We start from the raw sequence: 16,749 nt of genomic DNA on the forward strand, positions 1-16,749 counted from the left end.
TAAACTATGCATCCTATTGGTAAATCTAACGCAGTTCTATGTTTTCATACTCAGTTCTTAAACATTTGTCATAAAAGTTATAAAAATTCATGGGAAAACAGAAAAAAATGGGCTAATATAGCTGAAATTCACTTTAAAGCTTTGACCAAAACCCCAAAAGCAATAAGAATGCAAGTTAAATAGATTTCTTAATTAAATTTCCAGTATTCACAGTGACTGACCTATTCAAGGAAAATACTTTATTTAGTAAGAATGCCTTAATTTAATAGGTTTTTGAGTCAACAATTTCTGTGTTATAGCGTAAAATTATATCTTTTATTTTCTACTAGCGGCCAAATCAGTACAAATAGAATGCCCAGCTGGTTTGTATAAACAGAAAATGAAAATTCAAATCAAATAAAGCGACTGCACACAATAACCCTCAAATTGGATTCCTTCTTTCCGCTTCTTTCCTTTCTAGGGGCTGTGTTGGCCATCACCAGAAGTCATACACCAGGAGACCTTTTCCCTCACGGGGAGACGGTAGTGCGGTACACAGCCACTGACCCCTCAGGCAATAACAGAACATGTGACATCCACATTATCATAAAAGGTATACTCTGTATAAGCCTCCAAAAATCTAGTTGAACTTGATATATGTAATCGCTGTTGCACTCTATTTTGTGAAAGAAAATAGTCCATGAGCAGTAGATGTTTAAAGTTAGAATACTGACAGATTTTACTGAGATTTCTGATCATTATTCCTTCACTTCATGGTAAATAGAAATATTTTCTTCTGGGGTAGTCTTTAATTAACGACTTATTAACATTTTCTCCAAAGTTGTAAAGTATTGTTGTCATGATCCTATTTTGAATGCTTGAGGAGACAGATTCAGAAAATGTATTTCCTATGTAATGTTATCTGGTTTTCATTTTTCTTAAAGGAATGCCAAAAATAACTTGCAAATCAGAAGTACTTTATCTTTTCATAAAATATGCACAGTTACACATAGGTAATTAATTACCCATAATTACACATAGGTACAGTTTTTTAACTGTACCCACCTAGGAATCAAAAAGCAGACTTTGCAACAATCCCACACTAAGGATTTACTGTGAGAGTTTTTCTAGGAGTAGTGGTGGACAGGAGGAATCCTTTTCAAAATTCAGCTTAGACTCCTGGATTTTAATTTATATTTCTTATACCACTGTATATGAGGAATACAATTTTTTTTACACAGGTTCCCCCTGTGAAGTTCCATTTACACCTGTAAATGGGGATTTTCTATGTACTCAAGATAGTGCTGGAGTTAACTGCACATTAAGTTGCTTAGAGGGCTATGATTTCACAGAAGGGTCTACTGACAAGTATTATTGTGCTTATGAAGATGGCATCTGGAAGCCACCATATTCCACTGAATGGCCAGACTGTGCTAGTAAGTTCTAATTCTTTTCTGGACTCCTTTCATATGTGTGAGTATGTATTTGTCTGCCTATGTGTATAAATTTCTAAACATTAAAGGGAAAAATTGCTTTAATATAGGGATTAGGTTTGGTGAGTGGAAAACGGTGCCGTGAATTTGAAGTGTTTGCAGCTAAGAGAAATGCTTGTCCCTTGACTTAAGATATTAGCCCCCCAGAGTTTTGCTATTTATCGGATTGCTATAGGATAAGATTCAGTTTATGGCAAAACCATCTTGGCGCTCTCATTTTCATTTACCAGAATTATCCGAAGAGACTTGTCAGCATGGCATTCTTGACTTGTAAACTTCAACTTATAAAGTACAGTCTTACAGTCTTTAGAAGAGCTTATGTTTAAAGTAAGAGCCGACATACGTGATGCAGTGAGAGATCAGTCGCATTCTCTTTAGAAGTGATTCAGATTTAGAGCTATTCTGTGATCTTATATATTATTATAAAAATAACCCAATATCTTTGTCTAGTGTAAATAATATTTTCTGGAGCGAATCTTTGATCTAGTACTGTAGACGAAGTTTAAATGCCAGTGTCTTAGAAAAAGAGTAAAGCCCACTTACTTGAGCTATTTTTTCCCCAAATTTGGGAAGCAAATAAAAGTGATATCACTCACCTCTATCAAAGATTTAGACAGTAGGATTTTTTTTTTTTTTTTTTTTTTTTTTTTTTTTTGCGGTATGCAGGCCTCTCACTGTTGTGGCCTCTCCCGTTGCGGAGCACAGGCTCCGGACGCGCAGGCTCAGCGGCCATGGCTCACGGGCCCAGCCGCTCCGCGGCATGTGGGATCTTCCCGGACCTGGGCACGAACCCGTGTCCCCTGCACTGGCAGGCGGACCCTCAACCACTGCGCCACCAGGGAAACCCTGGACAATAGGATTTTAATGCTGATGCTATTAGGAGACATCGTCTCTGAATATTCGGAGACATCTTGCTGAGTCTAAATTCTAAGCTTCTGATCCAAGGAAAAATTTATCTTTGTGAAATTACACTTTCAAGAAATAGAATTTCACATAATATTCAGAAATTTTTCAATGTCTATTGGTTGCAAATATAATATAAACATATAAGTTATAAGTTTACATAAATATAAATTATAATATCTTTGATGCAGCTAGTATTTTTCAAAGATTCCCAGGAATATAATTAGGAGAATTTTTATATCTCTTTTTCTCTTAAATACTCATTTTTTAATATGATTGGAAGGCAAAGAATAATATATCAAAGCAAACTTATCACCAGGTAACTGGGTACAGAGCTGCTTGGCTCATGGTTTATTATGACCAATTAATGCCTGGAAACGTTCCTTAACTGTCATCTTTTGTTTTTATAACAATCCCCAAAATCATGTCAGGATTAAAATACCAAGTTACAGTTATTCCACAGAAAATTAAATCGTTGTTTTGAAAACACTAACCAACTGGAGCTGTTTTTTCCAACATTTTCCAGTAAAACGTTTTGCAAATCATGGGTTCAAGTCCTTTGAGATGCTGTACAAAGCAACTCGTTGTGATGACACGGATCTGTTGAAGAAGTTTTCTGAAGCATTTGAGACCACCTTGGGGAAAATGGTATGTCAGTAGCATTCCTGTGTTGTTTGCCATATTTGAAAGGACGCTCGCTGTTGAGTTTTTTGTAACCTCTCTGGGTCACCTGCAACAAAAATTCTTTGTCCCGATGATTCCCTTCTTCTTTGTGACCCAAACTTGCTCCTCGTATTTAGAATTATTCATAGGATTTTGGACTTCTGGAGTGAATTATATGTAAATCTGTGTTAAAGCACTTTGAATTTTTTAAAACACTCCAAGTCAGAAAGGGAAGCTTAGGGTCCATGTGGTTTGAGCATGTCTGCTTTGTTATTTAAAGTATGACAAAAATGCCATTGTAGACTGTATTTCTTTTATGATGAGGAGATCATTGAACATTTAAAGGATTTTCTTTTTCATGTGTTTTCGTTTAGGACTCTTTCAGTGATTCCAAGAAAGCAAAACGATGTATTTAACTGTATTGAATGTCTTGAAGGCAGGAAATTATGACATATATATATATATATATATATATATTTGTATCCGTAACAGAGTTGAGTGGCTTAGATTTTGGATAGATTCTGAAAGTAGATGTAGTAGTAGTAGTAGATTTGATACAGAGTGTGAGAGAAAGCAAGGCATCAAGGAGGCGGAGTGTACAGGAGCATGGGTACAGGAGTGAGTCCACATGGTGATGTAAGTGTGTGAAGGAAGGATCTTTTGTGACTATTTGATCTGTGAAAAAAAGATGCGGAATGATCAGCCTGGAGTGTGGATGGGGAGGAGTTGCTGGAGGTTTGAGAAAACAGAACATGTATAAAATAATTTTCTAGGAGAGCATAAATGAATATTCTAGGGCAATGTAGTAGGCTTGGCAGTAAGCAGCATTGTGTTTTCTCCTAAGCTACGGTTGAGCATGTGGGCGCAAATGTGGAGAAAGCAGAGCAATGAATTTAACCAGGGTTAAAGGTCCTCCAGGCAAACATATGGAGGAGGGTGCATGCACAGGAGTAATTCATGGTGGTAGACCATGGGATCCAAGATGGGCAAATAAGGAAGTGAAGACATCAGGAGCTGAGAGACAGTGAGGAGGTGGGTAGCATCAGTGGATTATAGATTCTGATGAAGTCAAAGAATTGTTGGATTCTTGGGAGTAGGAGAAGGTGCAGTTACTGGTAACAATGAGGTCTGAGGGTATGATCATGAGACATACCCTCAAGTGTATGTCTCATGTATGTCAAGTGACAAAGTAGAGCTGGGGGCTTCTCTGGTGGTGCAGTGGTTGAGAATCTGCCTGCTAATGCAGGGGACACAGGTTTGAGCCCTGGTCTGGGAGGATCCCACATGCCGTGGAACAACTAGGCCCGTGAGCCACAACTACTGAGCCTGCGCTCCGCAACAAGAGAGGCCGCAATAGTGAGAGGCCCGCGCACCGTGATGAAGAGTGGCCCCCGCTTGCCACAACTAGAGATAGCCCTCGCACAGAAACGAAGACCCAACACAGCAAAAATAAATAAATTAATTAATAAACTCCTACCCCCAACATCTTCTTTAAAAAAAAAAAAAAAGTAGAGCTGGAAGACAGAAGAGGAAGAGGAAGTGAGACTCCAAGGTGATAGAAGGATCAGCTGGGTGGATGCAGAAATTACCGAGGGCTGTAACAAGGACGGTTACCAAGCGCTCTCGGAATGAGAGGGTGACTCAGAGTGGGGGAGGGCTGTAGGTGATGGCCACAAGGAGGGTCAGTGTGTGGTATAGTTGATTGCAGGGGCTTCAAAACTGTGAGGCTTCAAGGAGGTTCATGGGAGCATGATCTGGAAACAGCAATAAAGAGTGAGGAGGACACTTCCTCCATGCCCACCACCTAAGAAAACTAGGAAGTCAGGTTTCATTGAGAGCAAAAATGAAGAGAACATAAAGAGAGGAGGTTAAAAATAATAATAATAATAATAGGAGATTGGCTGATTACTGACTGTGTGTTTCAGAGGGCATCGAGGAAGATTTTGAGGACTTGGAGAAGGGTGGGAGATAGGGTCAGAGAAAAGGGAGCTAAAGAGCCATTAATAAAATGTTGTAAATCAACTGCACTTCAATTTTTAAAAAGCCAAATGGGGTGAAAGTTAAGAGACAAGAGATATCCCAAGAGTCCTGGTTTTCTTGTGGTAAGTGATACAAACCGAAAGAAAAGGCATGAGGCTAATCCTGGTGGTCCACAGGCACTTAGAGGAGGTAGGGCAGGGCATGGAGGAGGGTCAGGAGCCTTTTTAAGGGCAGACAGAGCTCTAGGGCCCTCCCTCCCCTCCTGCTGATGGAGAGGTGAAGGCCAGAGGAGCAAAGGGCTTATCCAAGGCACACCCAGATGTGAAGTACATTTTGTCCTCTTCATTTTTTATTTGCAGGTCCCATCATTTTGTAGTGACGCTGATGACATTGACTGCAGACTGGAGGACCTGACCAAAAAATACTGCCTCGAATATAATTATGAGTATGAAAATGGCTTTGCAATTGGTAATGAAATTATTTAGTGTGGGTAGTTGGCAAAACTGATCTGCAGACTAAGAAAATCATTCCAGAAGAGTGGGGCAAACTGGAAAAATGATCTTTCATTTATTTATTCATCAAGTATTTTAAGATGACTGGATAACTTGATACTGTGCTTAATGATCTTTATAAATATATTACATTTGGGGTATCAAATAAATTCTTTCAAAATATTAGCCAAAATGCCTCACGATGATAAAAACTAAGAAAACTAAGTCACATTATGATTGTAAAATTCAAATATTCATATGAGATCTTAGAAGAGAATAGTAATAACTATAAAGTACTAACAACAATTTTTATATGGCATTTAACTTAAATTGCAAGTAAGCCATTTATTCAAGTCTAATACACCTTCAAGTGGAATTCTGATGTTTTCTTCATGTAGAGTCTGAACACTTTTTTCTTGTTTTTTTTTTTTTTGAGATATAATTGACATATAACTTTTATTAAAGCTACTCCAAAGTGTGCTATGTGATTTTTTTGGCTGGTCCAACTGACCATTTAGCTTACTAGATTTCTAGATTTCAGTTGTGTCCCTCAATTAGCAAAATTGTCCTTTCCAGTAATTATTTTTATTTCATTCTTATAAAACTGTCCAGAACTTGCAGAGTAATGTTTTAAAATATAATAGTGATAACAAAATAGTGTCGTGTTTAAAGCACATGAACCCTACAAGCAACTAGTAAGGTCTGAATCCTGGCTTCCCCACCAACTAGGTGTGTGGTCTTGAGCCCAAGTTCTCAAACCACTCTGTGCTTCCATTTTCTCACCTATAAATTGGGTATATAAGAGTACTGAACTCATAGAGCCATTGTAAGGATTAAAGGAGGAAGTACAAGTATAAATAAAGTGCTTAGAAGGTTATTTGAGACAGTATTAATTCACATGACAGCAGACATCCTTTTTGTTTCTGACACTAGTCGTGTTTTTAGTGATTCAGCACTGAGTGATGTTGAATGTTGCTTTAGATTTTTAAATTTAAAAATATTATTTGTGCATATATGTTTATTGCAAAAATTTGAAAAATGCTAAGGAACGATATTGAGATAACCTGCAATCCCAGAAATAATTCTGTTAATATATTAATGAATATGTAACTGTACATGCATATGTACGCTGACCCATACTATTTTGTAAACGTGAGTTTTTAGGTAAGATTTTATTCAGGACATTTTTATGTCATAAATATTATACTTCAATACAATTTTAATATCTGCATATTATTTTATGAGTCAGTTTGCCATAATTTATATAAACAATTTCCTATTGGTAGGTTTAAGTTGTTTTCCAATTTTAACTATTATGTACAACTTCTCAGTGAACATATTTGACGTTAAAGTTTTAGATAGAAAAACACAAGGTGGCATTGGCAGGGGAGCTGGCAGTGGCACATCTAGAATAACAATGCCTCTTCTGTCACACATGACCCAGGTTTCCCTCAACCCCCAGATTGTTGAGGTAGGTTGCAGGGGTGCAGGGATACACACAGAGGGAGTCAGTTGTCGTCATGAGGCTTTGAGGTGGGTGATGTTTGTCATTCTAGAAGGATCCAGATGGCATGTGGTACAAGTGATCCTAAGAGACAACCCTTCCTTCTTGAGTGTCCTCACAACAGAGTCACAAGATCAGCGTAATGGTTATAACACCTTGGCAAGTCATAATGTATGGAAAATAAAGGGCCAATAAATATATTAAAATTGTTTGATCTTATAATAATCATGTAATTCAAATGAAAACTAAAATGAGATGCCATTTTTGACCTGTCAGATTAACAAATTTGAATAAGAATCATAACACCCAGAGTTGGCAAGGGTGTCAGGGGAAAAAAATCATATTCATATATTGTGTGTAGAGGAGACATTGAAGGGCATTTGACGATATGTATCTAAAGGATTAAAAATGCTCAGACCCAGAAATTCCACTTCTAAGGATATTTCTCAAGATAAAAGTCATGCTAATGTGCAAACATGTACCACTTCTTATAAATTCTAAGACGTACACTTTTCATTTGGGCATCTCTGAAATTGGGATGTGTCTTCTCATTGATGGTGTCTTATACTTTATGAAATAGTGTATGTACAAGGATGTTCTAAAATTTTGAAATAACCTAAAAGTTTGAAGATAGAAACCTGCTTAGTTTGTAGTATAGCTGTAGAAGAGAATATTATGAAACCATCTGACACAGAAATATTATATTTTTGAAAAAATTTGAAAAGCTATTACCAAATAATATACATATAGTATGATCTCGTTTTGTTAAAAGTGCAGTATGTTTATTTTTATTCTAGCTATATATATATATATGTATCTGTGCATAAATGTGTATGTGTGTATTTATATATTCATAGAAAAAATTCTTGCCTAAAATGTTATGGTCGTTACTTCCATGTGATGGAATTATAAGTAATCTTTTATATTTTTCTCTTTGCTAATCTGTTTTTTTTTTTTCTATCAACATAATGGCTACATGACACTTGTGGGACAAATGTTTAAGTGAAAAACAAAAATATTGATCCCAGTCCTTTTTAATGGCCCAAAACATGAATTAAGCTAAAAAAAAAAAAAAACCTCAAAAACCAACTTACTTAAGTGGACAAGTCTGTATAAATAGAATTTGATGTTTAACGCACCTAACTAAGCAACAACAGCAGTATGGCTAGACCAATATTAATATCATTTACTATCACTGAGGTTTTAGAATGAGTCAGATATGAGCCAGTTGTCATAAATTAGCTCAATTATTCCACAGACAAACCTATGAGGTAAGCACAGTTATCTCAGTTTAGACACAAAGAAACTGAGATTCAGAGAGACGAAAGGAGCCTGACTAAGACTGTGCAGCCGTACACCATATATGAGAAGCCACAGTCTGAATCCTTGATCACAGTGATATGGAGGGCATCCAAAGAATCACGTGCAGCCGTGCTGCCTCCAGCATAGTTTCCTAACTACGTAATCATGTAACTTACATGCTGCCCTCAGAAACTACCCCCACCTTTGAAATAGAATGCAGCTATGCAGACACTTGAACAATCTTCACAAAAGGAAATCTGTTTCCATGCGTTAAGTTTATAACGCTGATACAAAAAAGCAAGAATGGAGCAAACCCTGAAGGGAAATAGGAATTGATTAAAATCTGTACCTCCTCCCATTTCCTCTAAAGTTAAGGTAATTTATTATTAGGTCAAGGATAGAATGTTTTAAATGCCTGTATAGCTCTACAGAGACTTTGCTTTATACTTTTAATGGAATTCATTGGTAAGCTAAACTTCATATGAAGCGCCTACAGCTACAGTATGATACTACAGACGAAACCTTGTATATGGTGTATTATTATGGGCAGTTTAAGCGATGATCAAGGACAGTTTGATTTGTGGACTCACATTAGAACCTAAACGCTGATAAAGGTGCAACTGTAACATCTTTTGTCTCTCTGCCCCAATTGTCCAGGACCTGTCGGCTGGGGTGCAGCTAACAGGCTGGATTACTCTTATGATGACTTCCTGGACACCGTGCGAGAAACACCCACGGGCGCTGGCAAAGCCAGATCTTCACGGATTAAAAGAAGTGCCCCGTTATCTGACCACAAAATTAAGTTAATTTTTAACATCACAGGTAAGGATAGACTATCTATTTGAAAAGGTTAATATAGAGAGAAATTCTTGATTGGAGACCTGTTTTTCAAATTTTCTGTTTGTTACCATTATTAGGAAATGACCCTGGAACTGAAAATTAGGGCAAACGCAATCAACCAAGTTTTGTCATTTTTTTCTTACTATCACAGATGTACTTTATAGTTGCCATAGCAATAAGCCCCCTGCTTTGTGCTCATCTTGACATGATGAACTACGGTGTGTTTTTAAAAAGCGAGAGTTTGCAGGAATTTAATATGTAATCATGAAGAACTCCACAAAAGGGTGATGTAGATCCAGCATAGGAGAGAAAGGTTAAAACAAATCGTGTTGTTTTTAATATTCTCCAGGTACTAGTTGCTCAGTAAGTGGTGTTTAAGTTTCAGTTTATTTTTCCTGGAAGATTTTTAATATGCTATTTCTCTTTGGTAAAAACTCAGTACAAATGGCTTCCTGCAACACCGTGTGTGTGTGTTATGTTTTCTCTTGTTTCGTTTTTATCTCAGCTAGTGTGCCCTTACCTGATGAAAGAAATGATACCCTTGAATTGGAAAATCAGCAACGACTCATTAAGACATTGGAAACTATCACAAATCGACTGAAAAGGACCCTTACTAAGGAGCCCATGTATTCCTTTCATCTTGCATCTGAAATGCTTGTAGCTGACAGCAATTCCTTAGAAACCGAAAAGGCTTTCCTCTTCTGCAGACCAGGCTCCATGCTGAGAGGGCGTATGTGTGGTAAGACTTCTCCCTGTAATCAAAAATATTTGGTGCCTATTGGGTCAAATGACACGGATAGAGTCGTTTTACAACTCTAAAGGGATATTGTGATGAAAGCTACATTTTCTTATTGTTACATGCTTAGTGTCTCAAAAATCTAGATAACCACTATTGGTCACAACAAGAAAATTATTTTAGGTGAGCGACTCAAATCTTCGTTTTATTTATAGATCTTTAGACCTCACAGCTTTCAGCAGCAACTCCAATAACAGAAACTCATACTTTCTGACCACTCATGTGTGCTGGCTGAGCCCGTCTCATGTGTTTAATCCTGTTTAGCTACTGTATGCGGTACCATTCTTATTAAGTACATTTTATACATGAGAAAACTGAAGCCAGGGAGGCTAAGAACTTACCCAGTAAGTCTTACCATTTAAGACAGTAAGTGGTGTAGCCGAGATTCCCACCCAGGCAGCCAACATGAAATTCACATAGCATAAAGTGAACCATTTTAAAGTATACAATTCAGGGACTTCCCTGGTGGCGCAGTGGTTAAGAATCCGCCTGCCAATGCAGGGGACACGGGTTCGATCCCTGGCCTGGGAAGATCCCACATGCCGCGGATCAACTAAGCCCATGTGCCACAACTACTGAGCCTGTGCTCTAGACCCCGCAAGCCACCGCTACTGAACCCACGTGCCACAACTACTGAAGCGTGCGCGCCTAAAGCCTGTGCTCCGCAACAAGAGAAGCCACCGCCTTGAGAAGCCCGCGCACCGCAAAGAAGAGTAGCCCCCGCTCGCCGCAACTAGACCCGTGCACAGCAACGAAGACCCAGCACAGCCAAAAATAAATAAATAAAATAAATAAATTTATTTTAAAAAGTATACAATTCAGTGGTATTTAGTACAACCGCAATGTCATTCAACCGTCACCTCTATCACAATTCCAGAACATTTTCATCACCCCCAAAGGAGACCCCAGACCCATTAAACTTCCCTTCCCCATTCTCCCTCCCCCGAGTCCCTTAGCTTTTACCCCTAATTTAGACTGTCACCATCTGGATCAGTTCCAGTCTCTTTCCCTAACAAGTCATCATTTATAGATGGCGGGATCTCCTCTGACTAAACTCTGTACACTCAGTGGAACCAACTGACGAGAGTCTTCTGTTAACCCCTCTGTAGGTTGGGGCTCTTGTGTTCTGGTCGGAAAACCTTCCTCAACAGTTCTTATTGCTATTCCCAGAGCTCAGCTGAGTTTTTCACAGTGTGATAAACACAGTCCATCCAAAGCACATTAACGTCGTCTTTCCGAGCCTCCTCTTGTTTCTTTCTCAACCTGTGAGTGAAAATCAGGGATTGCCTTGGCCAGCGTTTTGCATTTCTCCGTGTGGTCTTCAGGCTACCTGTGTCAGCATACCCTGAAGTGCTTTCAAAATGCAGCTCGATTAAGGCCCCATCCCAAAACGGATGCATCTGACCCCTTGGGGTTAGGGCATTGGAATCTGAAATGTAATAAGTTGCCAGGTAATTCTTACATACCTTACCACCTCAGAATCACCCAAGTGATTCTTTCAAGTGTCCTCTCTATAAAAATACTAACTTTGATAGCAGCCTTTCAGTGAATTTAACATCCCACTTTGGTCTCAGATATTCTGCACTCTAGGCGTCCAAATAGTAGAGCAAATCTTCAAGGAAGGAAGGTTCTAAAATTGGCCTGTTTCCTCGGAGACTTTGGGTCTGAGGATGCCTCAGACTTGCCTTCAGTGGACAGTAATTCCTGCAATCAGAGACAAGGGTCGACTTAACTCCCTTTTTTTAGGCTCACCACCTTTGCCTGTTTTTATTTCTACAAATAATGCTATAATGGACACTCAATTTCATAAGGGAAACCATTCAGAAGAACAGCTATGAAATCATTTTTCATATCTCGAAGCCCCAAATTAACCTAAACATTCATTGTTTTATCCTCTTCTTCCACGAACTGTGTGTTTCCAGAATAATCTGGTTTATTAGAACTTTAACCCACACTTCAAAGCCGCCATCATATAAACACTAAGCTTGGTCAACAAGAATTTGCATTTTCTCAAAAAAAAAAAAAAAGAATCTACTGTTGGTTTAGAGGAATACATTTCTGGAAGGTTTATCATGTGAGTAAGCCTCTAGCAGTAAAATTTAACCCATAAACAATAGTATCTGGAAGCAGGCTTTATTACTCTCATGCCTTAGGGAAAAAGCACATTCCATACTATATTCAGTGTTTCCTGCTTGTTTTCTCTTCAGTCAATTGCCCTTTGGGAACCTACTATTCTCTGGAGAATTCTGTCTGTGAAAGCTGCTTGATGGGCTCCTATCAAGATGAAGAAGGACAGCTTGAGTGCAAACCCTGTCCAACTGGAACTTACACTGAATATCTCCATTCAAGAAGTAGCTCGGAATGTAAAGGTAGGGGCTTAGTGCTCATTTTGACCAGAAGCCTAAATTTTGTTTCCAGTTATAAAATCTCAGTGGCAAATAGGATGAAATATGAGCATTACCAAAAGCAATTTCATTAATTGATTTTTTTCTTTCTTTTAATTGCAAACTGTTACCTGAATGTTTCCCTCACTTTAGAGAAGTCCATTTATCTTTCCTTTTGCAACAGTCCATTGCTCTAAGTCAAACTCCACTGTCAAGAACTCTAATCCACATTCATCAATGAACCTGGTGTTTTAGTGAATCTCACTTTAATTGGTGGAAAGGACTTTCATGGCTCTTAGCAAGCATTAGGCTGCTTTTTGTTAGAATAATATTTGATGTGATGAGATTCACTCTCCATTTACTTGGAAATGAATAACTACAGGCCCATATGCACCTATTCTTGCTACTAAAATATCCAGTCCTTTCAAAATATTGTTACTGTTATTCTCAATGAACATACCTGATGGAAACATTTTCTTTCACATTTAAAGTTACAGTAAGACACACCTAAAAGAAGGAGTTGCAGAATTGTTCCTCCTTGCCTATTGTTGCCAATGCAGGTGTGGGTACCTCATGACACGTAAACTTGAGAGCAGTGCTAGGTGATTGCAAATGCACTAAAAATGTTAGCAGCGCTGAAAATGAGAGTCATCCGGAGGAGAAGGGCAGGAGGAAAGGACAGTGCACCGGGAATTGGGGAATCTGGCCCTAAGCCCGCTCTACTACAAAACCATTGCTATGAGTTTGTGAAAGTTGCTTAATTAACCTCTCTGGGCCTGATGCTAAGACTACTTTTACTTCCTCTCTGCCAAACCTCAAATGAAATGGTGTCTGCAGGCAGGAGGAGGTAAGAGGGCCTGTTCTTATTGAGAGTGAAAAAAGGTGCCGGTATAGTCATGAGACTCTAGCTCATTCGGGGGTTTTGTTTCAGTCACTCAAGGGAACAGTGCACAAGCTGAGAACTTGTACAGAAACAAGCTTCCCCGTGACAGCTTGATCTTATGAGTGTGCCTTTCTGAGGTGCAGGTTTCTAACTTCACCCAAAAACTCTTTGTCGACATTTTCTATGTGTCAAACACCGTGCTAGGTCATAATACAAGTAACTGGAAATGAGCCTAAGACTTCATATACGGAAGTACGGGGAGTCTAAAATATGACGTGTATGCTTGGAGTTCTTCGTGACCCTCATTCTATCCTAAGTAAATTAAAATGTGGAAAATCCTGTTGTACACAGTGCTAATTTTGTATAGCTGATGTCATCGTTATTAACCATGTTACATTTTTCGTTTTAGCTCAGTGTAAGCAAGGCACCTACTCATCAAATGGGCTTGAGACCTGCGAATCTTGTCCACTGGGCAGCTATCAGCCAGCGTTTGGTTCCCGGGGTTGCCTCGTATGTCCAGAAAATACTTCAACAGTGAAGAGAGGAGCCGTGGACATTTCTGCTTGTGGAGGTTAAGTCTTAGACATCGCTTTTTTTCCCAAGCCTCCTAGGTTCTACGCGTGGAGGAGTGGAATCTTTTTAGCAAAACCATATGTCTACTGCATGCAAAGAATGTAAATAACTGTCTCTTTATAGAGAGTTTCCTTCTATTCGGCCAGTCAATACTTAAGTGTAAACACCCATAATATAAACACCGTGCTGGTACCGTTAGGAACACACAAGAAGCACAACGCTTGGTCCCAGCCCTCAACATTTGTAACCATGTGGCCACATGATATGATAGAAATACATCTCAACTAGGAACTTAGATTCCTCGGGTTAAAATGAGGTCTTATCTAACGTTCCTTGAAACTCTAAAAATACAACCTCTGAATTGTAACGTTCATTCCCTACAGTTTGAAGATCTTCATGAGTGATTATCTGGCTGCACACTAGAATCATTGCACGTTTACATCAGTATTTTTAGAATACTGAAACCCAGTCTCTGCCCCCCCGGATATTCTGATTTAAGTTTTCTGGTTTTCTTCTGAAGTTCCCCCAGGTGATTCTAAAGTATGACTAATTTTGGTTCTCAAATGTCACCATGGAGGGTTTGTTAAAACATAGATTGCTGGGCCCCAGCCCCAGAGTTTTTAATTCAGCAGGTCAGGTGTGGGGCCTGAGAATTTGCATTTCTAACTAGTTCTCAAGTGATACTGATTCTGCTTGGTCCAGGGACCACACATTGAGAACCACTGGTTTAAATAGAAATATAAAGATTAGAGTTCTGTTTTTCAAATAGTTCTAACATCCCTACCAAGTACAGTTTTCCAGCAGTGAAAAAACTGGAAGCCATAAACAAAAGCAAAAGATGAAAACTTAGAATGACAGTGAAACTAGGTCTGACAGTCAAGGTCAGCCTATTGCCAGAAACTCCCATAAACTGCAATGACTTTGCAATTTCAGTGGAACTTTGCAAAAAATAAAAATTTGTTGGCCTCTCTCTGCTACATCACTGGGAACAGAACAAACATGCCTGGCTAAAAGATGACTTTTTTTTTTTTTTTTTTTTTTTTTTTTGCGTTATGTGGGCCTCTCACTGTCGTGGCCTCTCTCGTTGCGGAGCACAGGCTCCGGACGTGCTGGCCCAGCGGCCATGGCTCACGGGCCCAGCCGCTCCACGGCATGTGGGATCTTCCCGGACCGGGGCACGAACCCGTGTCCCCTGCATCGGCAGGTGGACTCTCAACCACTGCGCCACCAGGGAAGCCCAAAAGATGACTTTTTAAAAAATTGTGAGTCCTTCCCATTCTTTATACCCTTACTGAAAAACCTAAGGTCTATGGCAATCTGAAAGTTTAAACTCTTCCCTTACTGAGTGATGTTTTTAAGAAGCCAGTCTGCTGGTTCCCCATTCCCTCAAGCTACACACACATCCCATCCTCATTGCACCCCAATCATATATACATCTGCATCCACTTAGAGGCTGAGAGTCCTAGAAAACAGATGCTTAGGATGTTTGAGTGTGGTGGTAGGGAGGGGATGGAGCGTGTCCAGCATTGCTTCCTGGGAGTCGTAGTCCTCATAACTTAAGTGCTACAGGTAATACATACTGTGAGTTATAGGTTTTATATGCTCCATCGGGTTGACTCTCAGAATTTCACAGTAGATGAAAGCCTCTTAGACCAGAGGAATTGGGAGAGCAGTGTTCATCGACCTAATGTTTCACTGATGAGAAGAGAATTTAACTAGGACCTATTTGAAACTCAGAAACCACGTGTGTTGTGTAATACCAGCTGTGGATTTTTTTTTAATTAAAAGTCAAACAAAACCTCACATTATGGTTGAAAGAGATCTGCCAAAGACTCTATTATTTTGTCAGTATACAAGCTAACTATGGAAGAAAGTCTGCAGGAAAAAATCCTCTCTCTCTCTCTGTCTCCCTCTCTCCCTCCCTCCCTCTCTCCTTCCTTCCTTCCTTCCAACCACAAAAGCAACTAGGATTCTTACAGTGAAACAAGTTCATAGTTGATAAATTTTTATCCTTTAACTTTCCAAATAATCCTTGAGGTTTTCTAATAGCAAATTACTGCAATTAAGTAATTATAATTCCCAGGAAATCTCTAAATTCCTGGTAACTGTTCCATTTCTCCTAATATTTCTAGCATATGTTTAACCACAGTCTACTTGTCCTGAGTAGGAACTGGTAATATTTGGTAATGACACTTTCCCCTACGGTGCTGGGTAAACACCATTTTACTTTTACTTTAAATTTAAATGTGTGTGAGTTCTAAAACAGTCCCTTATATATTTTCCTTAGTTTTCCCTTTTCTGTCCCTCTCTCCCCCTCCCCTTCTTTCTTTCTCTCCTTCTCCTCTTTTCTCTTTCTGTACTGATTTATGTTTTATGGGCATGTTGTACAGTTTATCTTATTTTTTGCTGACATATCACTTTTTGCCTCCTTTGGCCTGTTGAACTGAAAATATCATTAATAAATATAGCAGTTATCTTTAAGTATATTGCTATGTTAGCATAATGTAACATTCTTTATACATTTCACCGATTGTCACTTATTAGGATATTAGATAGTCTTGAGTCCTTGGTTACAAAAGAGCCTGAAATTTTCCATTTTTTAAAAATGATTTTTATCAAAATAATTAATCCCACAAATGAGTTTTTGGTGATGGTGTTGTTTACATATGGTCCCAATAGAAGGAAAGGTTATTTGTGGCACAGGAGGATAACACTTCTTAGCCCAGCCCTGTAGGATGAAGTTAAAAGGAGGCTCAGAATAAGAGGCTTTGACTTTTGGCTTTGTCATAGGAAACCAATGGCTCCAAGGCTGTATTTATTCCTTTACACTATCAGGGGACAGACATGTGAGGTTACATTTTTCCCTGGTCATTTCAGTGCTTTATTTTTAATTCTATTTTGATATCACTTTTGGCATATTTGAATACTTTTTTTCTCTTTCTCTACAGTAGAAGAGGT

The 16,749-nt window shown here is 38.8% G+C and overlaps 1 protein-coding gene across 1 annotated transcript in view; it reads left to right on the top strand.

Annotated features, from left to right (window-relative positions):
• SVEP1 (sushi, von Willebrand factor type A, EGF and pentraxin domain containing 1) overlaps positions 1–16,749 on the top strand; it is a gene marked incomplete at its 5' end in the record, with an annotated part of 184,195 nt that overhangs the window by 89,127 nt on the left and 78,319 nt on the right. The window contains 8 exons of the mRNA XM_082656871.1: positions 461–592; positions 1,221–1,415; positions 2,902–3,023; positions 5,378–5,486; positions 8,973–9,137; positions 9,661–9,894; positions 12,159–12,320; positions 13,628–13,789. Coding sequence (XP_082512997.1) covers positions 461–592; positions 1,221–1,415; positions 2,902–3,023; positions 5,378–5,486; positions 8,973–9,137; positions 9,661–9,894; positions 12,159–12,320; positions 13,628–13,789 — 1,281 coding nt within the window. The remainder of the gene's footprint in view (positions 1–460; positions 593–1,220; positions 1,416–2,901; positions 3,024–5,377; positions 5,487–8,972; positions 9,138–9,660; positions 9,895–12,158; positions 12,321–13,627; positions 13,790–16,749) is intronic.

The sequence above is a fragment of the Grampus griseus genome (assembly GCF_964374135.1).
Source record: "Grampus griseus genome assembly, chromosome: 6".
Lineage (NCBI taxonomy): Eukaryota > Metazoa > Chordata > Mammalia > Artiodactyla > Delphinidae > Grampus > Grampus griseus.